This window comes from Symphalangus syndactylus, chromosome 8 (assembly GCF_028878055.3).
Source record: "Symphalangus syndactylus isolate Jambi chromosome 8, NHGRI_mSymSyn1-v2.1_pri, whole genome shotgun sequence".
Classification (NCBI taxonomy): Eukaryota; Metazoa; Chordata; class Mammalia; order Primates; family Hylobatidae; genus Symphalangus; species Symphalangus syndactylus.
Window position 1 is genome coordinate 95,172,569 of NC_072430.2, and position 15,986 is coordinate 95,188,554.

Sequence of the window (15,986 nt, forward strand, 5' to 3'; positions counted from 1 at the left end):
AATCTCTATTATTGAACATTCCCCCTTAATGTTTTAAAAGTTATATACAGTTTGGAAAATCTTCATTTCCCCAAACAGAAAGATTTTAAGTCTTCAAAACAAGATAATTTCTGGCTTTAAAAATTCTAACATAGTTTTTTTTCAGTTGAAATTTAGACAAGTTGTTCCTTATTTTAATATTTGAAAATTGGTCCTTTTGATTTACCAAATGTTAATAAAAGCAATCCATATATGCATAGGTATACAAATACAAGTCTTAGTGTCACAATGAATCTGTTCAAAAAGAACGCAAGACCTCCTTCTGGTTTAACATGGTAGATGGAGTACATGTATTTTCCTCTGTTCCCTCCAGACACTCCAATAAGGTAATAGCTGGAGTTTTATTCACTTTCCAATAAAGTGAAACTGTAATCTAGGTCCCTGAGTGAAAGGTAGGGGAGTGTAGAGTGAGAGTAGAAGACAGAACCCAGGGGTTGAAAGCACTGAGTGCCCTGAGGCTGCAGAAAAGAAGACTGCAGACCAGGATATGCTGTAAGAACCCCAGCTCAGGCAGTGAGGTCTCCACCCCTCTAGACCTGGGCACAGGAGGGAGGTTTGCTCTTTGAAGCGGACGAGTCAGAGGAATTACAGAGGCTCTCTACATTCTGGGAACAAGGTCAAGCTGCAGTCAGGGGTTAGGTGCTGTGTGTGCTAAAGAGAGGAAGGTCCTGTGAAAGTTTACGGTTAAGCCCATGCTTGCCCCTTCTCCGACATCTACAGCCAGGCTTAAAAGCTCCTGGAAAGGTATCTGGGAAGTTTGCCAGACCAAGGGAGGTAACATACAGATACTGCCTTCTACACCCACCACTGTCCCCCAACAACCCATTGAAACAGCCAGATTCTAATAATCACCCTAAGTCTACAGTTCTCAACACACACATAGAATTTTCAGGCTGTGTTTTAGTGACCTTCTCTTAATTATTAACAGCAAGCTAATGATCATCAGGCATTTGACAAAGCCTCTCACATGAAATAAGAATGCAAAAACAAAAAACTCAGAGGAAAAGCAAGAAGTAAAAAAAAAAAAGAAGAGTAAAAAAAACAGCGAAAAAAGTCTACTGTATTCAGCTCAGTTTATTCAATTAATACATGGCATGTTGAAGGGGCAGATCAACCATTTGTAATGGGAATATAGTGCTTAGATACGGATTTGAACAAACCAACTGTCAAATGGCCTTTTTTGAGACAATGGAGGAATTTGAACAAAAAACATGATTTTATTAAGGAAGGATTTAAAAAAAAATTGTTATTTTGGTTTTTGCGATAAGGGTATTGTGGTTAGGTTTAAACATTTCTTATGTTCTAAAGATACCTGCTGATGTATCTATATTATACTGTACTATCTAGAATTTGAGAATTCCAGGAAAAATTTATGTATAGGTGAAAAATAGGTTAAATAAGATAGGCAAAATATTAATCATTGTTGAAGTTAGGTGATACTTAAATTCATTCATAGTATTCTCTATTTCTGTATATATTTGAAAATGCACATTAAAACACTTTTTTAAAACTATATAAAACAAATATTACATCAGTGTAACAAGAATAGAATATTATTGTAAGAAACATCCTGAAAATAATAAAGAACCACTTAAAATATAATAAGAGAAATAGACAAGTCAGTAAAAAGATTGGACATAAAGTAGAGGAAATTTCCCAGAATGTAAAACAAACAAAAAAACCCCACAAAGACGTCAAAAATAGAATAGAAAAGATAGCAAATAAAGAATTAATACATGAACTGCAACAAAAAACTAACACAAGTTCCAGAAAGAGAACAGAGAAAATGGAGTAGAGGAAATATCAAAGACATAAACAAATTGTAACTCATATACCACTTATGAAATTGTTATAATCACTTTGGAGAACAATTCCTCAGTATCTAGAAAAGTAGAAGATGCACATTACCCATACATAATAATTCTTGTTGAATCATCTGATTCTGACTCATCTGCTACCAAATATATATATGTCGAAGATTTTTTGCACTCATTAAAAAAAAGACATGTAGAAGAATGTTAATTGAAGAACGTTTATAGTAGAACTGCTTGTAATGCTAAAATGATTCATCAATAGGAGAATAGCTAGCTATGCTGTGTATATTTATAGAGCAAAAAACTATACAGCATTAGAATAAATGATCCATGGCAACATGAACCAATGTAGGAATGAGTCTCAGAAAATATTTTGTTGAGCAAGAAAAGCAAGTTGTGATAAAATATATACATAAGGATGCCATTTATGTAAAATCTAAATTTATAATACAGAATAATATAAAGTATATAGAAACATGTTCATTCATAGAAAAAGTATAAAGGCATTCTTGAAAACAATAAACATCAAAATTCAAGACAATGGTTATTGGGAGGTGGGTAGGTACAGAGAGGAAAACGATTAAAAGTGGGGGGTGATGGGGGTACCAGGTGTCTTCAACTATATTTGCAAAGTTTGAATTTTTAAGCTATTTGATGGATGTTCATCCTATTATTCTTTATGTTTTTACATGTTTTCAATAGTCTATAAAAATGAATAATACAACAAAACTTCTCAAACTAAAGGACATGAGTGTTCAAATTGGAAGGACCTGTGAATGGCTGGCACAATAAATAAATGAAGGGCCACACCAAAACTCATTGCTGTAAAATTGCAGGAAACCAGTTTAAAAGTTTCAGGAGTGCAGGAATAAAAAGGCATTTATAAATGATTAAGAATCAGATTAAAAGATAAGTAGAAGACAATGGAATAGTGCTTTAAGAATTAGGAGGAAAAATGATTTCTAACCCAGAATTCTATATCCAGCCAAACTATCAGTCAACTATGGATGGGAAACACTTTTTCAGATATGCAAGTCCTCTGGAAATTTGGCTCCCTAGTACTTTTTCTCTGGAAACTACTGAAAGAGTCTCTTTAATAAAAAGGAGACAGTAACCTAAGAAAGAGGAAGACATGAACCCAGCCAGGGGAAGGGGGTGGGACTCCCTAGGATAATGGTGAAAGGGAGTTTCAAAAACAAACAAACAAAACAATACACAAAAAGACCACAACCCCACAATTGCACAACAGGATCAGAGGGCAAGTAGCCAGGACTGGAGCCAGAAGACGGAGGGCTCCCAGAGAGATGTTGCCAAGAAATAAAGAAGAAACGAACTCATAGATGGACATGTTTGACCAAATTGTAAGGAGTTTTCTAGTTCTGATAGAAAGTTTGGGGCTTAATTAGTGAAAAGTACATAAATTAATCAAATGAAAAACTCAGGGAAACTATTAAATCCAGAGAAAACTAAAAGTAATACAAGAATGGAAATACAATCATAGTATGCTATATGGCTTAGCTGTTAACAATGTTTATATAATCATAGTAAGGTAAACTGAATACATTGAGTAAATGAAAATATGTTATATAATGATATTGTGAAGATGGGGGAGAATTTCTATGTGTGGAGAGCTGCTATAAGAAAGATGTAGCTTAATCTTTTATAGAAAATCAGAAGTTAGATATATAAAATTAAAAAAATCAAGAGATATCAGTATTAGCATGATATTTACAGCTCAAAAAATAATCACCTCTGGGGAGGAGTTTGACATAGAAAGAATTAGGAAATTGCAGTTAGTCCCTGATGAAATTTTATAGTAGGTGAAAAAGGACCAGCAGTATTGCCATCACCTAAAAGCTTGTAAGAAAAACAAGATCTCTGACCTCATTCCAGGCTTACTGAGTCAGATTCTGCATTTTAACAAGAATCCTGGGTGGAATTTGGGAGGAATTATTCTCAATGTGTGTATCCTCATTGCGTTTAATCTCAAAAAGGAGGTGGAAAATTTGGAGATACAAAGCTTCAACAATTTATAAAATGAGCCCTGGGAACATGTGAACAAGTAGGATTATCTATACCAGAAAATTCAGGGTGGGGGGTTGGAGGTGGCAGGGTCACCTGAAAAAAAAAGGTCAACACTAAATATGCATTAATAAGTCAGAATCCTGTTTGCATTTGAAACTGGAAATAATAAAAACAGTCTAATGTGATGATATGAATAACAATTCTGTGATTACGTGGGAAGACTTCCTTGATAATGAGAATGCTACATTTAAGATTTGTTATTGAGAAGGAAGTAGATCTTTGTGATACCTTACATTACCTGCAGGTAGTTATATTGACTAGGGTGCAATCACTTCTCACTGGGTTAGTAGAAAGTTATGTTTAATAAACATTCTGCCTAAAAATCCCTAAACCACCCCTAAAACTACTCCCAGCACATCAACACATCAAACAGCCAGTTACTCTTCCTCAGCCCCTTTATGTTAAATACGTTGCTCTTTCTTTGGTTGAGCTTGAGACAGACTAGTTGTCTTGAGTGTAGGCACCCAGAAGGTGTATTTTTGAACAACAGAAAATCTCACTGCCCTCTAGGGAGGGGATGCTTACACTGTGCAAAACACGAGACAACTGAAGAATCTACAACTTCCACTTCATGTTCACTAATGGGTGCCTTTCACATTATCTCTGAGTCCAATGGTGCAAAACATTTGAGAGGCCTCAGGCAAGTGCACAGATAGAGATCAATACTATATGTAAAACATTTAACCATTATCAATCAAGTTAACAAACTGTTAACATATGGTCTAGCCTCTTGCCTTGACATAGCCTTCACATAACCTAATTGGCCAGGTTTTAGCTCCTCGAAGTCTTACTGGAACATGGTGGCATAGGTAAAGATAGCACAGGCATCTTGGGCCATTGCCTGTCCCCTTTGCTTCTACCTCTGTGAAGGGCCTCGCATGACCAGTGTGGCCTCTAGGTCTCTCCTGTGCCTAGACATGTTTGCACTGACGGTGTCAACTGTGCTTGGGAGAGTAGACCTGGAGAGGCCTACACAGGCCCTGGAAGTGGGCTTGAGGTCTTCCGGGCTGAGAATTCTGGGGTCCTGGATTCTGGGTGAGCACATTGCCTTAACTCCACAGAAGACTTTCTTTGTAGGGAGGACTGCAGCTGGGGGATGGTTGAAGGAAAACTTTTGGAGTTGAGGTGCTATGATATTGTGATATAATAAGAAATCTGTATTTGGTCCCTGCACCTGGTTGCTGAGGCAGAGCTCCTAAGACCTTTCTAGATGGAGATGCTAGGTGAGTCTTCTGTTCTAAAAATTTGGTCTTTGACCCTGGTTCCTGACACAGGTTCCTAAGACGTTTGTAATTTCCTTAGTGATAGGATTGTCTGACACAGAGCTCCTAAATTCCTGGAATTTTCTGGCATTTTCTGTCCTAATGAAGTGTATCTTGGTGGGCTTCTAAATAGCCTCAGGATGAGGGTTGGTTGCTAGGGGAACCAATCATGTGATTAGAGAGTTGGAACTTCTACCCCACTCCCTGACCTCTGGGAAGGGGAGAGGGATTGAAAGTTGAATTCATCCACAATGGCAAAGGTGATCAACTTTGTAATGAACTGTATGTAATGAAGCTTTCATAAAAACCTCAAAGAACAGATTTTGGGAAGCTTCTGGGTTGCTGAAGACATGGAGGTGCTAGGAGGGTGGCGCACCTGGACAGGACATGGGAGATCCACACCCCTTCTCCATGCCTTGCCCTGTGCATCTCTTCCATTTGGCTGTTCATGTGTATTCTTTGTAATATCCTTGATAGTAAACCAGGAAATATAAGTAAAATGTTCTCCTGAGTTTTGTGAACTGCTTTAGCAAATTCATTGGACCTGAGGAGGGAATAGTGGGAACTCTCAATTTATTGCTGATTGGTCAGAAGTGCAGATCACAACCTGGGACTTACGATGGGCATCTGAGTTGGGGGCAGTCTTGTGGGACTAAGTCCTTAGCCTGTGGGTTAAGGTAAAGAGTGTTAGAATTGGGTTAAATTGTAGACGCCCAGTTTGTGTCTGCTGGAGAACTGGTTGTTAGTGGAGAGAAATCCCCACACATATTTAGGTGACCAGAAGGGAGGTATGGAGAGTAAGAGTAGAAAAAATTTAGTGTTTCCTCTTATAGGTCCCGTTGCTCTCACATTTCAGCCTCTATAGTTTAATTTCTTTTTTTCTTTTTGAGAAAGAGTCTTGCTCTTTCACCCCGGCAGGAGTGCAGTGGCATGATCTTGGCTCACTGCAACCTCCGCCTCCTGGGTTCAGGCGATTCTCCTGCTTCAACCTCCTGAGTAGCTGAGACTACGGGAGCGCGCCATTATGCCCAGCTAATTTTTGTATTTTTAGTGGGGACAAGGTTTTATCATATTGGCCAGGCTGGTCTTGAACTCCTGAGCTCAAGTGATCTGCCTGTCTTGGCCTCCAAAAGTTCTGGGATTACAGGCATGAGCCAACACGCCTGGCCTATAGTTTAATTTCTATTAATAACTATACATATGACAATTCAGTACTGATAGTTTCCTCAGCTCTTTGAGTTATGGAACCTGTGTGTTCACCACCAAATATCAGGGTCTTAAAAGTGTGAGAAACCAGGATTCCGCAGACAGAGCGATGACACTCAGGGTTGTCCATTAGCTTTGGAAAAAAACTTTATGCTTTATATAGTACTTTACTGAACTGAAATGTGGGTGGTGAGAGGGTGATTGTTTTCTCAGTGATTCAAAATAATTTCTAATGTTTACTTTAAATCTCTGATGCAATTGTGAGGCACACTTAGAACAAAATCCAGCAAGGAAGCTGACATACTATACACAAGACTGGAGGAAAGACGCTCTGACCAAATAAAGCATTATTAATTTTCACAGCTTGCATGAGCATCATAGTCTTCATTATTTCATCAGTGTAGTCTAAGCTAGAACACTATTCAGTCTCACATTTGCAGGTTCCATTCCTCACAGAATGGAAAAACATCATAGATAAGATGCACCATTAGGGCTGGGCGCAGTGGCTCACACCTGTAATCCCAGCACTTTGGGAGGTTGAGGTGGGTGGATCATCTGAGATCAGGAGTTCAAGACCAGCCTGGCCAACATGGTGAAACCCCGTCTCTACTAAAAAAAAATGCAATTAGCTGGGCATGGTGGTGGGCGCTTGTAGTCCCAGCTACTCAGGAGGCTGAGGCAGGAGAATTGCTTGAACCCTGGAGGCGGAGGTTGCAGTGAGCCGAGGTCACACCACTGCACTCCAGCCTGGGCAACAAGAGTGAGAAACTCCACCTCAAAAAAAAAAAAAAAAAAAAAAAGATGCACCATTAAAGTTTGTATCAAAGCCATCCTAATCATCCAAGATGATTACAGATACAAAATATCCATATTAATGATACTTACATTATATGGTACATCACATTATATGGCACTGAATATAATAGCTGGATTGACTGTATTGTACTTCTAAAGAAAAATATCCATTGGAAAATCTGCTAAGAAACTAGAAAACTGGACAACCAACTTAACCAGGGCTCCACTTGGAAAAAAAAAATACAATCCGATGAAAGATAGGTCTAGATGTCACCATATTCTTCTCTGTTTCCTCTGCTCAGTGTCTAATAATACACCTTGGAAACCTAGAATATATTAACAAATGGTAATAGCTTTTTTTTTTTTTTTTTTTTTTGAGAGATGGAGTCTTGCTCTGTCACCCAGGCTGGAGTGCAGTGGTGCGATTTCAGCTCACTGCAAGCTCTGCCTCCCAGGTTCACGCCATTCTCCTGCCTCAGCCACCCCAGTAGCTGGGACTACAGGCGCCCGCCACCATGCCTGGCTAATTTTTTGTATTTTTTAGTAGAGACGGGGTTTCACCGTGTTAGCCAGGATGGTCTCACTCTCTTGACCTCCGCCAGCCTCGGCCTCCCAAAGTGCTGGGATTACAGGCATGAGCCACCACGCCTGGCCAACAAATGGTAATAGCTTTTAACTTGACAGAAACCTCTGCTAAGAAAAATATGACTGGGATAAAGGGTGATTTTCATCTAAATTTCTTGCTCATCTCTTAACAATCCATAATTTATTGTAATGTCCCCCATGGAAAACTATGTGGAATGGAAACAATTAAAATAACCCTTTCATTTAGTGAATATTTATTGAGCATCTATTATGTGCTAGACAGCGGGTTAGATCCTGGGAAACAATAAGAAGAGAGGGAAACAATGGTCCAATCACATGAGAGATAGCCTTTAATCACAGAATCACAGAATCAGAAGACAGGAATGTAAAATGACAACACTGCCTAGCTCATAAAGCCCTCTGCTGCCTTCTACAAAGTCTAAGGTTTTAGTAATATTTTTGTACAATTTCTCCCTCAAAAAAGTGTTGCAACTCTTTAAATTAGTTCAGCGAGAAATCAACTTGCTGTGCAAACGCTTGGGCTAGCTGGGGTGTGAGTAACGTGTCTGTGTTTGAGAACATTGAACCTTGAAAGAACATCTGTTTGGCTATTTTGTTAAATGAAACTCAAGTCACCCAGGCTTTACTAATAGCTTCATTGTGCTTCATGACTTTCCACCACATAAACAAAATTACCTAACACCTCAGTCTGTGGCTGAAACTGTCATTTATCAGTTAAAGCCCACTGACAAAGAGCAAACTGGAGAGACTGCAATTCCACCTTCTCTATTCAAACAGTTTTCACATTTCAGTAATCACTCTCTAGCTGGCACCCTGCTAGGTAAGGACCTCCAGGGAAAGGTTGCTTCCTGGGAATGTTTATTTTACAGGGACAGACTGATGGCCTCAAAGTCTGGCCACTTTCTAGGTGATGAAATCGTTTATTAACATTGACTCTTCCCAGGAAAGAATAGAGGCGAGAGAAAGGCAGTGCTTGCTAAAGTTGATTTTATGATAGCATGTCTACAGATTCCTCAAGGAATGTTGTGAAATTCCAAAGCAAATTCTTAAAATTAAATTCATTTTAAAAAATCTAAAGCTCCTACCCTATGTTGCATTTCTGAGGATTAAAGAATCTTAGTCAGAGGAACTTCAGAGATTGTCTAGTCCAATGAGTCCAAATGGTTTTTTTTTTTTTTTTGACCTTGGTACATATTCTTGAAAGTAAACTTTCCACCAGAGTTTCCATCTGGAAATACGTAAAATAAAGCTGCCTTGATAGAAACAGTCATGAGGGAGCCAGAGCTCCACATTTCCCCAACCCCCAAGGCAAATGGGGTTCCTGAGGTACCTCTTTGGCATCTCTGGGTTTTCTGGGAAGAGAATGGGTCTTGTGCAACTTCCTCCTTTCACCCAATCCTAAGGCCAATAGCCCCTGTAGGTCCTGACAGCTCAGCTCTTCTTGGGTAATCTCAAACAGTCACAGGGTGCTGCAATTCTAGGGAGGTCTGGAATGGCAACTTAGGGAAACTATCATTTATGACATCTTTGTCCATTGTCAATCATTTAATAACTATCTGATACGAACTCTTACAACCACAAAAGTAGAATGGAGGGACCCAAAATTGTGTGTGTGTGTGTGTGTGTGTGTGTGTGATGGAGGTGAAGAGCATTGGAGTGGTAGCAGGAATCCCAGACATGAAATCCCATAAAGGGGCATACACAAATGGTGACCTGAGGTTTCAGGGACCTGGAGCTGGAAGAGGGAAGTGCCCAGGGTCCCCTGAAAGGGACCACATCTCCAGCAGAGCACTTGGCAGGTGAGCAGAGAAGGAGAAAGATCAGCAGTTGTCTGAAGTTAGGTACCATGTTTTAGAGCCCAGTTTTCCCATCTGTATAGACACCTGCTCCCTCCAGAGGAGGCTGATCTGTAAATGCCATCACCAACATCTACACAGCCCACCACCACCGACTCACACACAGCTCATTCAGTTCTCATAACAACGCTTAGAAGTGTAGGTTAACATTAGCACCATTTTGTCGATAAGGAAATTGGGAGTTAGAGAGGTTAAGTGGCTTGTGCAAGCTCAGATTGCCCGAAGAGGCAGAAACCAACACTGCTAACTCCACTATCCCACTGAGGCACGACACAAGTGCAAAAGGAGACACAGTAGACAAGAGAGGTCAACAACATTTTCTGAGGAAGCATTATTTTAAATTATGGTGTGAGACAGCCATGATTTCTGAGCAGGTGGGCGAGGTGCAGACACTCTGTGAGATAGATGGGGTGAGGTGATGGGGCAGGAGGAGTGCCAACCAGCTCGCCTCTCCCAGGGAAGGTTCTGCGACCCAGAGGCAGCATAGCAGAGGGACCAGGAGCAGGGACAGGGGATCAGACTGCCACGGTTTTATCTTGGCCCTGCCATCAACTGCCCCCGCAATCTTGAGTAAGCTGTGTGACCACTCTGTGCCTCAGTTTCCATAACTGAAATAAGTATGAGGCTAATAGTACCTACTTCACAGTCTTGTTGCAAGAGTTACAGAAATCAGTATTAGTGAAGCTGTTAGTGTCCAGTATATAGTAAATGCCACACGAGGATTGTTGAAGACATTCTTAGCAGGCTACAGGTGCTCACAGATAAGCAATAGGAACTTTTTGAAACTTGAAAATGAGGTTGCGATATCTTAGCTTCCTGTTTTCCTGCAATTTGTGACCACAATCCCTGGCCTCATGACTTTATGAACTTCACTTTATTGCCTGTTCTTTCCTCACTCTTTCCTAACCTTTGTGTGATCATCCCTACTGAATGGCCAAGCCCCTGATTCCCGGCTTATCTTCCTTCATGTATTTCGTGACTAGTCAACTGTTACTGCTGCACACAAGATACGGTTCAATCTGTGGTTTGTTTTTAAATGTACCTAGAAGTCATACTAAAATTCTGCCAACAGATGGAGCTCAAAGAATAGCTTAAAATAAAATTAACCCGATTCGGCAAACCTGGGAAAAAGGGGAAGGAATAAAATCATTCTGACATGACTGTATGATTTTGCTATTCATCAGAAAATAAGAGGAAATACATTGAAGGCAATATAAGTAGACAGTGTTAATAAGACAGTGGTTGGTTTTTCTACAGTGGAAGATGATTTACCTAGATTTCTGTCTCTAGGGAAATTCAAGTGAAGATTTTCATTTTACATTCATAAAGATGACAATATACTACAAGAGTTGAGCTATTTGGATTTATTCGATTTGCTTTACTTAAGAAAAGTTCAGGATAATGATGCTTAGTCTGTTCAGATTCATAAATAATACTCAGGATGTCAAACTGAATGAAATGTTGCAACTCTGGCCAGAATTCCAAGGAGATGTGTGAAATGAGCTTTTATTTAAAATGTGCCAATGTTTAACTAGGAAGTTTAGAAAACCTTTATGGGTTTCTATAAGCTGGGAAGAATATCTTTCACTCATTTGTTTTACTAGAATCTCCTTAAACTCAAAAACTCTGCTCCTGTGATTTCTTTGACTGCAGAGACCTGCTTAGGGAGCTCTGCCCTGAGCAGCAATTCTACTCTGGAAGACTGAGCTCGTTTTCGGTGAGGCTATGATGTTTGGCAAATGATCTTTAGGACACAATTAAGGGAATGAAGAATTCTTGGAGGGCAAAATGGTAGGGCATTAAATCTTTTGTGATGGATCTTTATGGTTTTGTGAGGTGTGATAAATTGGATGTCATTGGATGCTGGATTTATAAAGTGCTTTGCCTCCAAACAATTCAAAGATCTTTTTCATAGGAGCTGTGACTATAAAGCCAAGAGTTTGGATCCATATGAACCACCCCAGAAATAAATCTCACTGCTTCAAAATTGCATCACGTAGGTGGTTTTACACCTGCAGCACCTCTGAGCAGGGGCTGTTGAGCATGACTATCCTGATCTCTTAGAGGAAAAAAATGCAATATTTCTTCATCAGTTCATTTGCCAAACATCACATTTTCGGGCCCTGGCAGAGCATGTACTCAAATCCAGGTTTTCTAGTTCCAAATATATAGGTCATTGACTTATGCCTTAGTTTCGAGGTCAACTCAATAGATGTTCTTCAAGGTCATGTCCAGTTCATGATTTGACTGCTCTATCATCAACTAACTCAACGGAGTATTCAGACTGCATCAGTTTGTTCTTTCATGCAATTTGTCTAGTGAAATGCAAACATTAGAGAGCGAGGTAATTGATATCTCAAAATAATAGGGTTGTTTCTTGCCCCACATATCATAATTTTTCAGCCTGACTTCATATATGTGAGAAAATGAGTGAACAAAAATGAAGAATGACAAAGATATTTCTTGATAATGGACTGACTAAAGAAACTATGGCACACCTATAAAATGTAATGTAATGCAAGCAATGTAAATCATGTTCTCCAAGAGTATTTAAAATTATAGAAAACTGTTCTCCAGTCCGGGCACGGTGGCTCACGCCTATAATCCCAGCACTTTGGGAGACAAAGTGGGTGGATCACTTGAGCCAAGGGGTTCAAGACCAGCCTGGCAAACATGGTGGGACTCTGTCTCTACAAAAAATACAAAAACTAGCCAGATATGGTGGCACACACCTATAGTCCCAGCTACTTGCAAGGCTGAGGTGGGAGGTTCACTTGAGCCTGGCAGGCGAAAGCTGCAGTGAACCAAGATCTCACCACTGCACTCCAGCCTGGGCAACAGAGTGAGACCCTTCTCAAAAAAAAAAAAAGAAAAAAAAGATACATTGCTATGTGAAAAAAAGCAGGCTATGAAGCAATGAGTATCATATGTTTTTAAAGTAATATATATATAAATAAAAGACTGGAATGATGTATACCAAGATGTTAACAGTTATTTTCTTTGGATGGTGTTATTATATGTTATTTTTATTTTCTCTTTTTAAAAAACTTCCTCATATTGTCTGCAATTATCAAGCTTTACATCTATAATCAGAAAAACATGAATTTGATTTTATATGAAGTCAAGCAGTTTTAAAGCTTTGTAAAAATAAGATATTATAAGATCTGTTTCCAGAAAAATTCTATAGGAGAAAACATTTCCTACCTCATTTCCTTTACCTCCAGCACTGGACTTCATTTCCTTTGGTTGCTTTGTAAAAGAAAACAACAATATTTAGATGGAAAAGCATTATCAGCTACATATTAAGTTGGTCGTACCTGTTGCAGTCATTTTCTTGGCCACAGTTTTGACTTCTAGAACAGCAACATATTTTCAAACTCATTGAAACCTGACACAACTGCCCAGATTTGACAGAGAGGAGCTTCCTGTCTCACCCCATGGGATGCTACTTTAGAAACTTGAGTTGGCATATCACTAAGACTTTAGCTTTCAGCCAACATTTTTGAAAAAGGAAATCATGCTGGGAACTTTCAGAATCTATACAGCACTCCTTTGCACCCGGAAAGCATCATTTTACCCAAGCTGTAGGTGATGATTCCCAATCCCTGAGAAACCAAGTCTAACGGAGAAGACTAGAAAAATAAACTATAGGGCAGTGTGTACCATATAGCATAGTAAGCTATTAAATGACATTACAGGGGAAGAAGACTTACTGACACAAAATAAATGTCCATTGATGTAGATTACTGAATGAAAAAGAGGCAGAAAACAAATTATACAGTGTGTATTATTTGATCCCACTTTTAAAATACATATATAAATATTTTAGAAAAAAGAATGAAATTATAAAAATGAAGATGTTTATAGTGTTGCAAAGTGGTGGAATTATAGGTGACAATTTTAAAAATTTTTCTTTTTTTTCTTTTTTTTTGAGATGGAGTCTGGTTCTGTCACTCAGGCTGGAGTGCAGTGGCACAATCTCAGCTCACCACAAGCTCCACCTCCCGGGTTCACACCATTCTCCTGCCTCAGCCTCCCAAGTAGCTGGGACTACAGGTGCCCGCCACCGTGCCAGGCTAATTTTTTTTTATATATATTTTTAGTAGAGATGGGGTTTCACCGTGTTAGCCAGGATGGTCTTGATCTCCTGACCCTGTGATCTGCCCTCCTCGGCCTCCCAAAGTGTTGGGATTACAGGCGTGAGCCACCACGCCTGGCCAATTTTTATTTTCTATATTTATTTTTGTATTAAAAAGCAATTAAAGTTATTATTTTATATGCAGAAGATAACCAATGTGAAGACGCCTTGCAAGAGCAAAAGAGCACTGTAAAAACTGAGGTTTTGTTATTTTACATATTGTACCTGCTGAAATAAAGACCTAACTGATTTTTAGTGTGTTCCTTGTCCTTCCTTTTCCATGTTAGTTTTTTGGGAGACAGACATTTCTAAGTTAAGCGCTCTTCCTACTTTACTTATTACTAAACATGGCCCCTTGTTGAAAGTTCCTGGAGGGTAGGAATTGAGCCTAACAAAAAAGAGTGCTAGTTACAAGGGTGTTTATAATACACTATTCTTTATTACATTTTATTTATTTGGCAGTTTATTTGACATGAAGGATTAAAAAAAAAAACATATTCCTCAATACTAAAAACCAAACATTTTCTCTTTTAGAAAGTAGACATTTTATCTTTTTATCTTTTAGAAACATTTTATCTTTTAGAAAGTAGACTTTTATCATTTTAACATTTTATCTTTTAGAAAGTAGACTTTTTGAGGCAGATTCAGTGGTGCCCAAACATTCAGTGAGGCAATTGCTAAATGTTAATAAGCAAAAGGAGTAACATCTGGCGAGAAAAATAGTAGGGTCTTTGGGAATCTAAGAACTACGCAGAATTAGAAAGAAGGCAGAAAGAGAACTCTAGGTCAAGAGGAAGTGGTAAAAGCAAGAAGCAACAGGATGAGGCTGGGTCAGAGCTTTCTAGACATGACAAGGTGAACTGTGTACAGTTGCTATACCCAGGAACATCCTATTTCCCCAAGCTAGCCTCCTAAAATGAAAGCGCTTTTAGCCAGACATGGTTTTGGAGACGTAAAAATGAAGCCAGGAATGCCTATCCATTATTGCATGTGTGTATATGTGTGTGTGTATGCCTTTGTACTTTTGTATTTATATATCATAGTTGTACATATTTTTGTGGTACATGTGATATTTTGATACATGTATACAGTGTGTAATGATCAAATTTGGGTAATTGGGATATCTATAACCTAATTTATCTTTTCTTTGTGGTAGGATCATTACAATTCTTCTCTTCCTGCTATTTAAAAATATACAATAAATTATTGTTCCCTTCTACACTATTTTTTTTTTTTCTTTGGAGACTGAGTCTTGCTCTGTCACACAGGCTGGAATGCAGAGGTGCTATCTCAGCTCACTGCAAACTCCGCCACCCAGGTTCAAGTGATTCTCCTCCCTCAGCCTCCTGAGTAGCTGGGATTACAGGCAGTTGCCACCATGCCGGGCTAATATTTGTATTTTTAGTAGAGACGAGGTTTCACCATGTTGGCCAGGCTGGTCTCGAATTCCTGACCTCAGGTGATCTGCCTGCCTCAGCCTCCCAAAGTGCTGGGATTACAGGCGTGGGCCACTGTGCCCGGCCCCTTCTACACTACTGAATATCAGAATTTATTCCTTTTATCTAACTTAATCTTTGTATCCATTAACTAACTTTCTCTTATCCCCCTGCCCTGCTTCCTTTCCTAGCCTCTGGTAACCACCATTCAACTGTCTGCCTCTAAGACATCTACTTTTTTAGTTCCCACATGAGTGAGAACATGCAATATTATCTTTCTGTGCCTGGCTTATTTCATTTAACATAATGATCTCCAATTCCATCCATGTTGCTGTGTATGACACAATTTCATTTTTCAATGGCTGAATAATATATTCCATTGTGTAATACCTCTCCATTTTAAGACAGATTATCTCTGTCATTATCAGCAAAATATACTGACCAACTACTATGTATACTTAGGTACTATGTCTTCATAGTTTAGAACTCAGACCTTCTGAGTTAAGGTTCAGTGCTCTTTCTACCATTTTAATTCTGCACTGATGGCGTGTTTTATTTCTCAGTATGGTTCCTAATTTCTTTTCTTTTTTTTTTGAGACGGACCCTTGCATTGTGGCCTGGGCTAGAGTTCACTGGCACGATCTCAGCTCACTGCAACCTCCGTCTGCCAGGTTCAAGCAATTCTCCTGCCTCAGCCTCCAGAATAGCTGGGATTACAGGCGCCTGCCACCATGCCTGGCTAATTTTTT

General features: G+C 39.2%; 1 protein-coding gene across 3 annotated transcripts in view; it reads right to left on the reverse strand.

The window, feature by feature from the left end:
* Window positions 1-15,986, reverse strand: part of STAT4 (signal transducer and activator of transcription 4) — a 125,811-nt gene that overhangs the window by 11,707 nt on the left and 98,118 nt on the right. For 2 of the 3 annotated variants that reach the window (XM_055290069.2, XM_063644839.1), the window contains exon 14: window positions 12,868-12,912. The exons of the other annotated variant lie outside the window; for it this stretch is intronic. In XM_055290069.2, coding sequence (XP_055146044.1) covers window positions 12,868-12,912 — 45 coding nt within the window. The remainder of the gene's footprint in view (window positions 1-12,867; window positions 12,913-15,986) is intronic. 3 annotated transcript variants of the gene reach the window in all.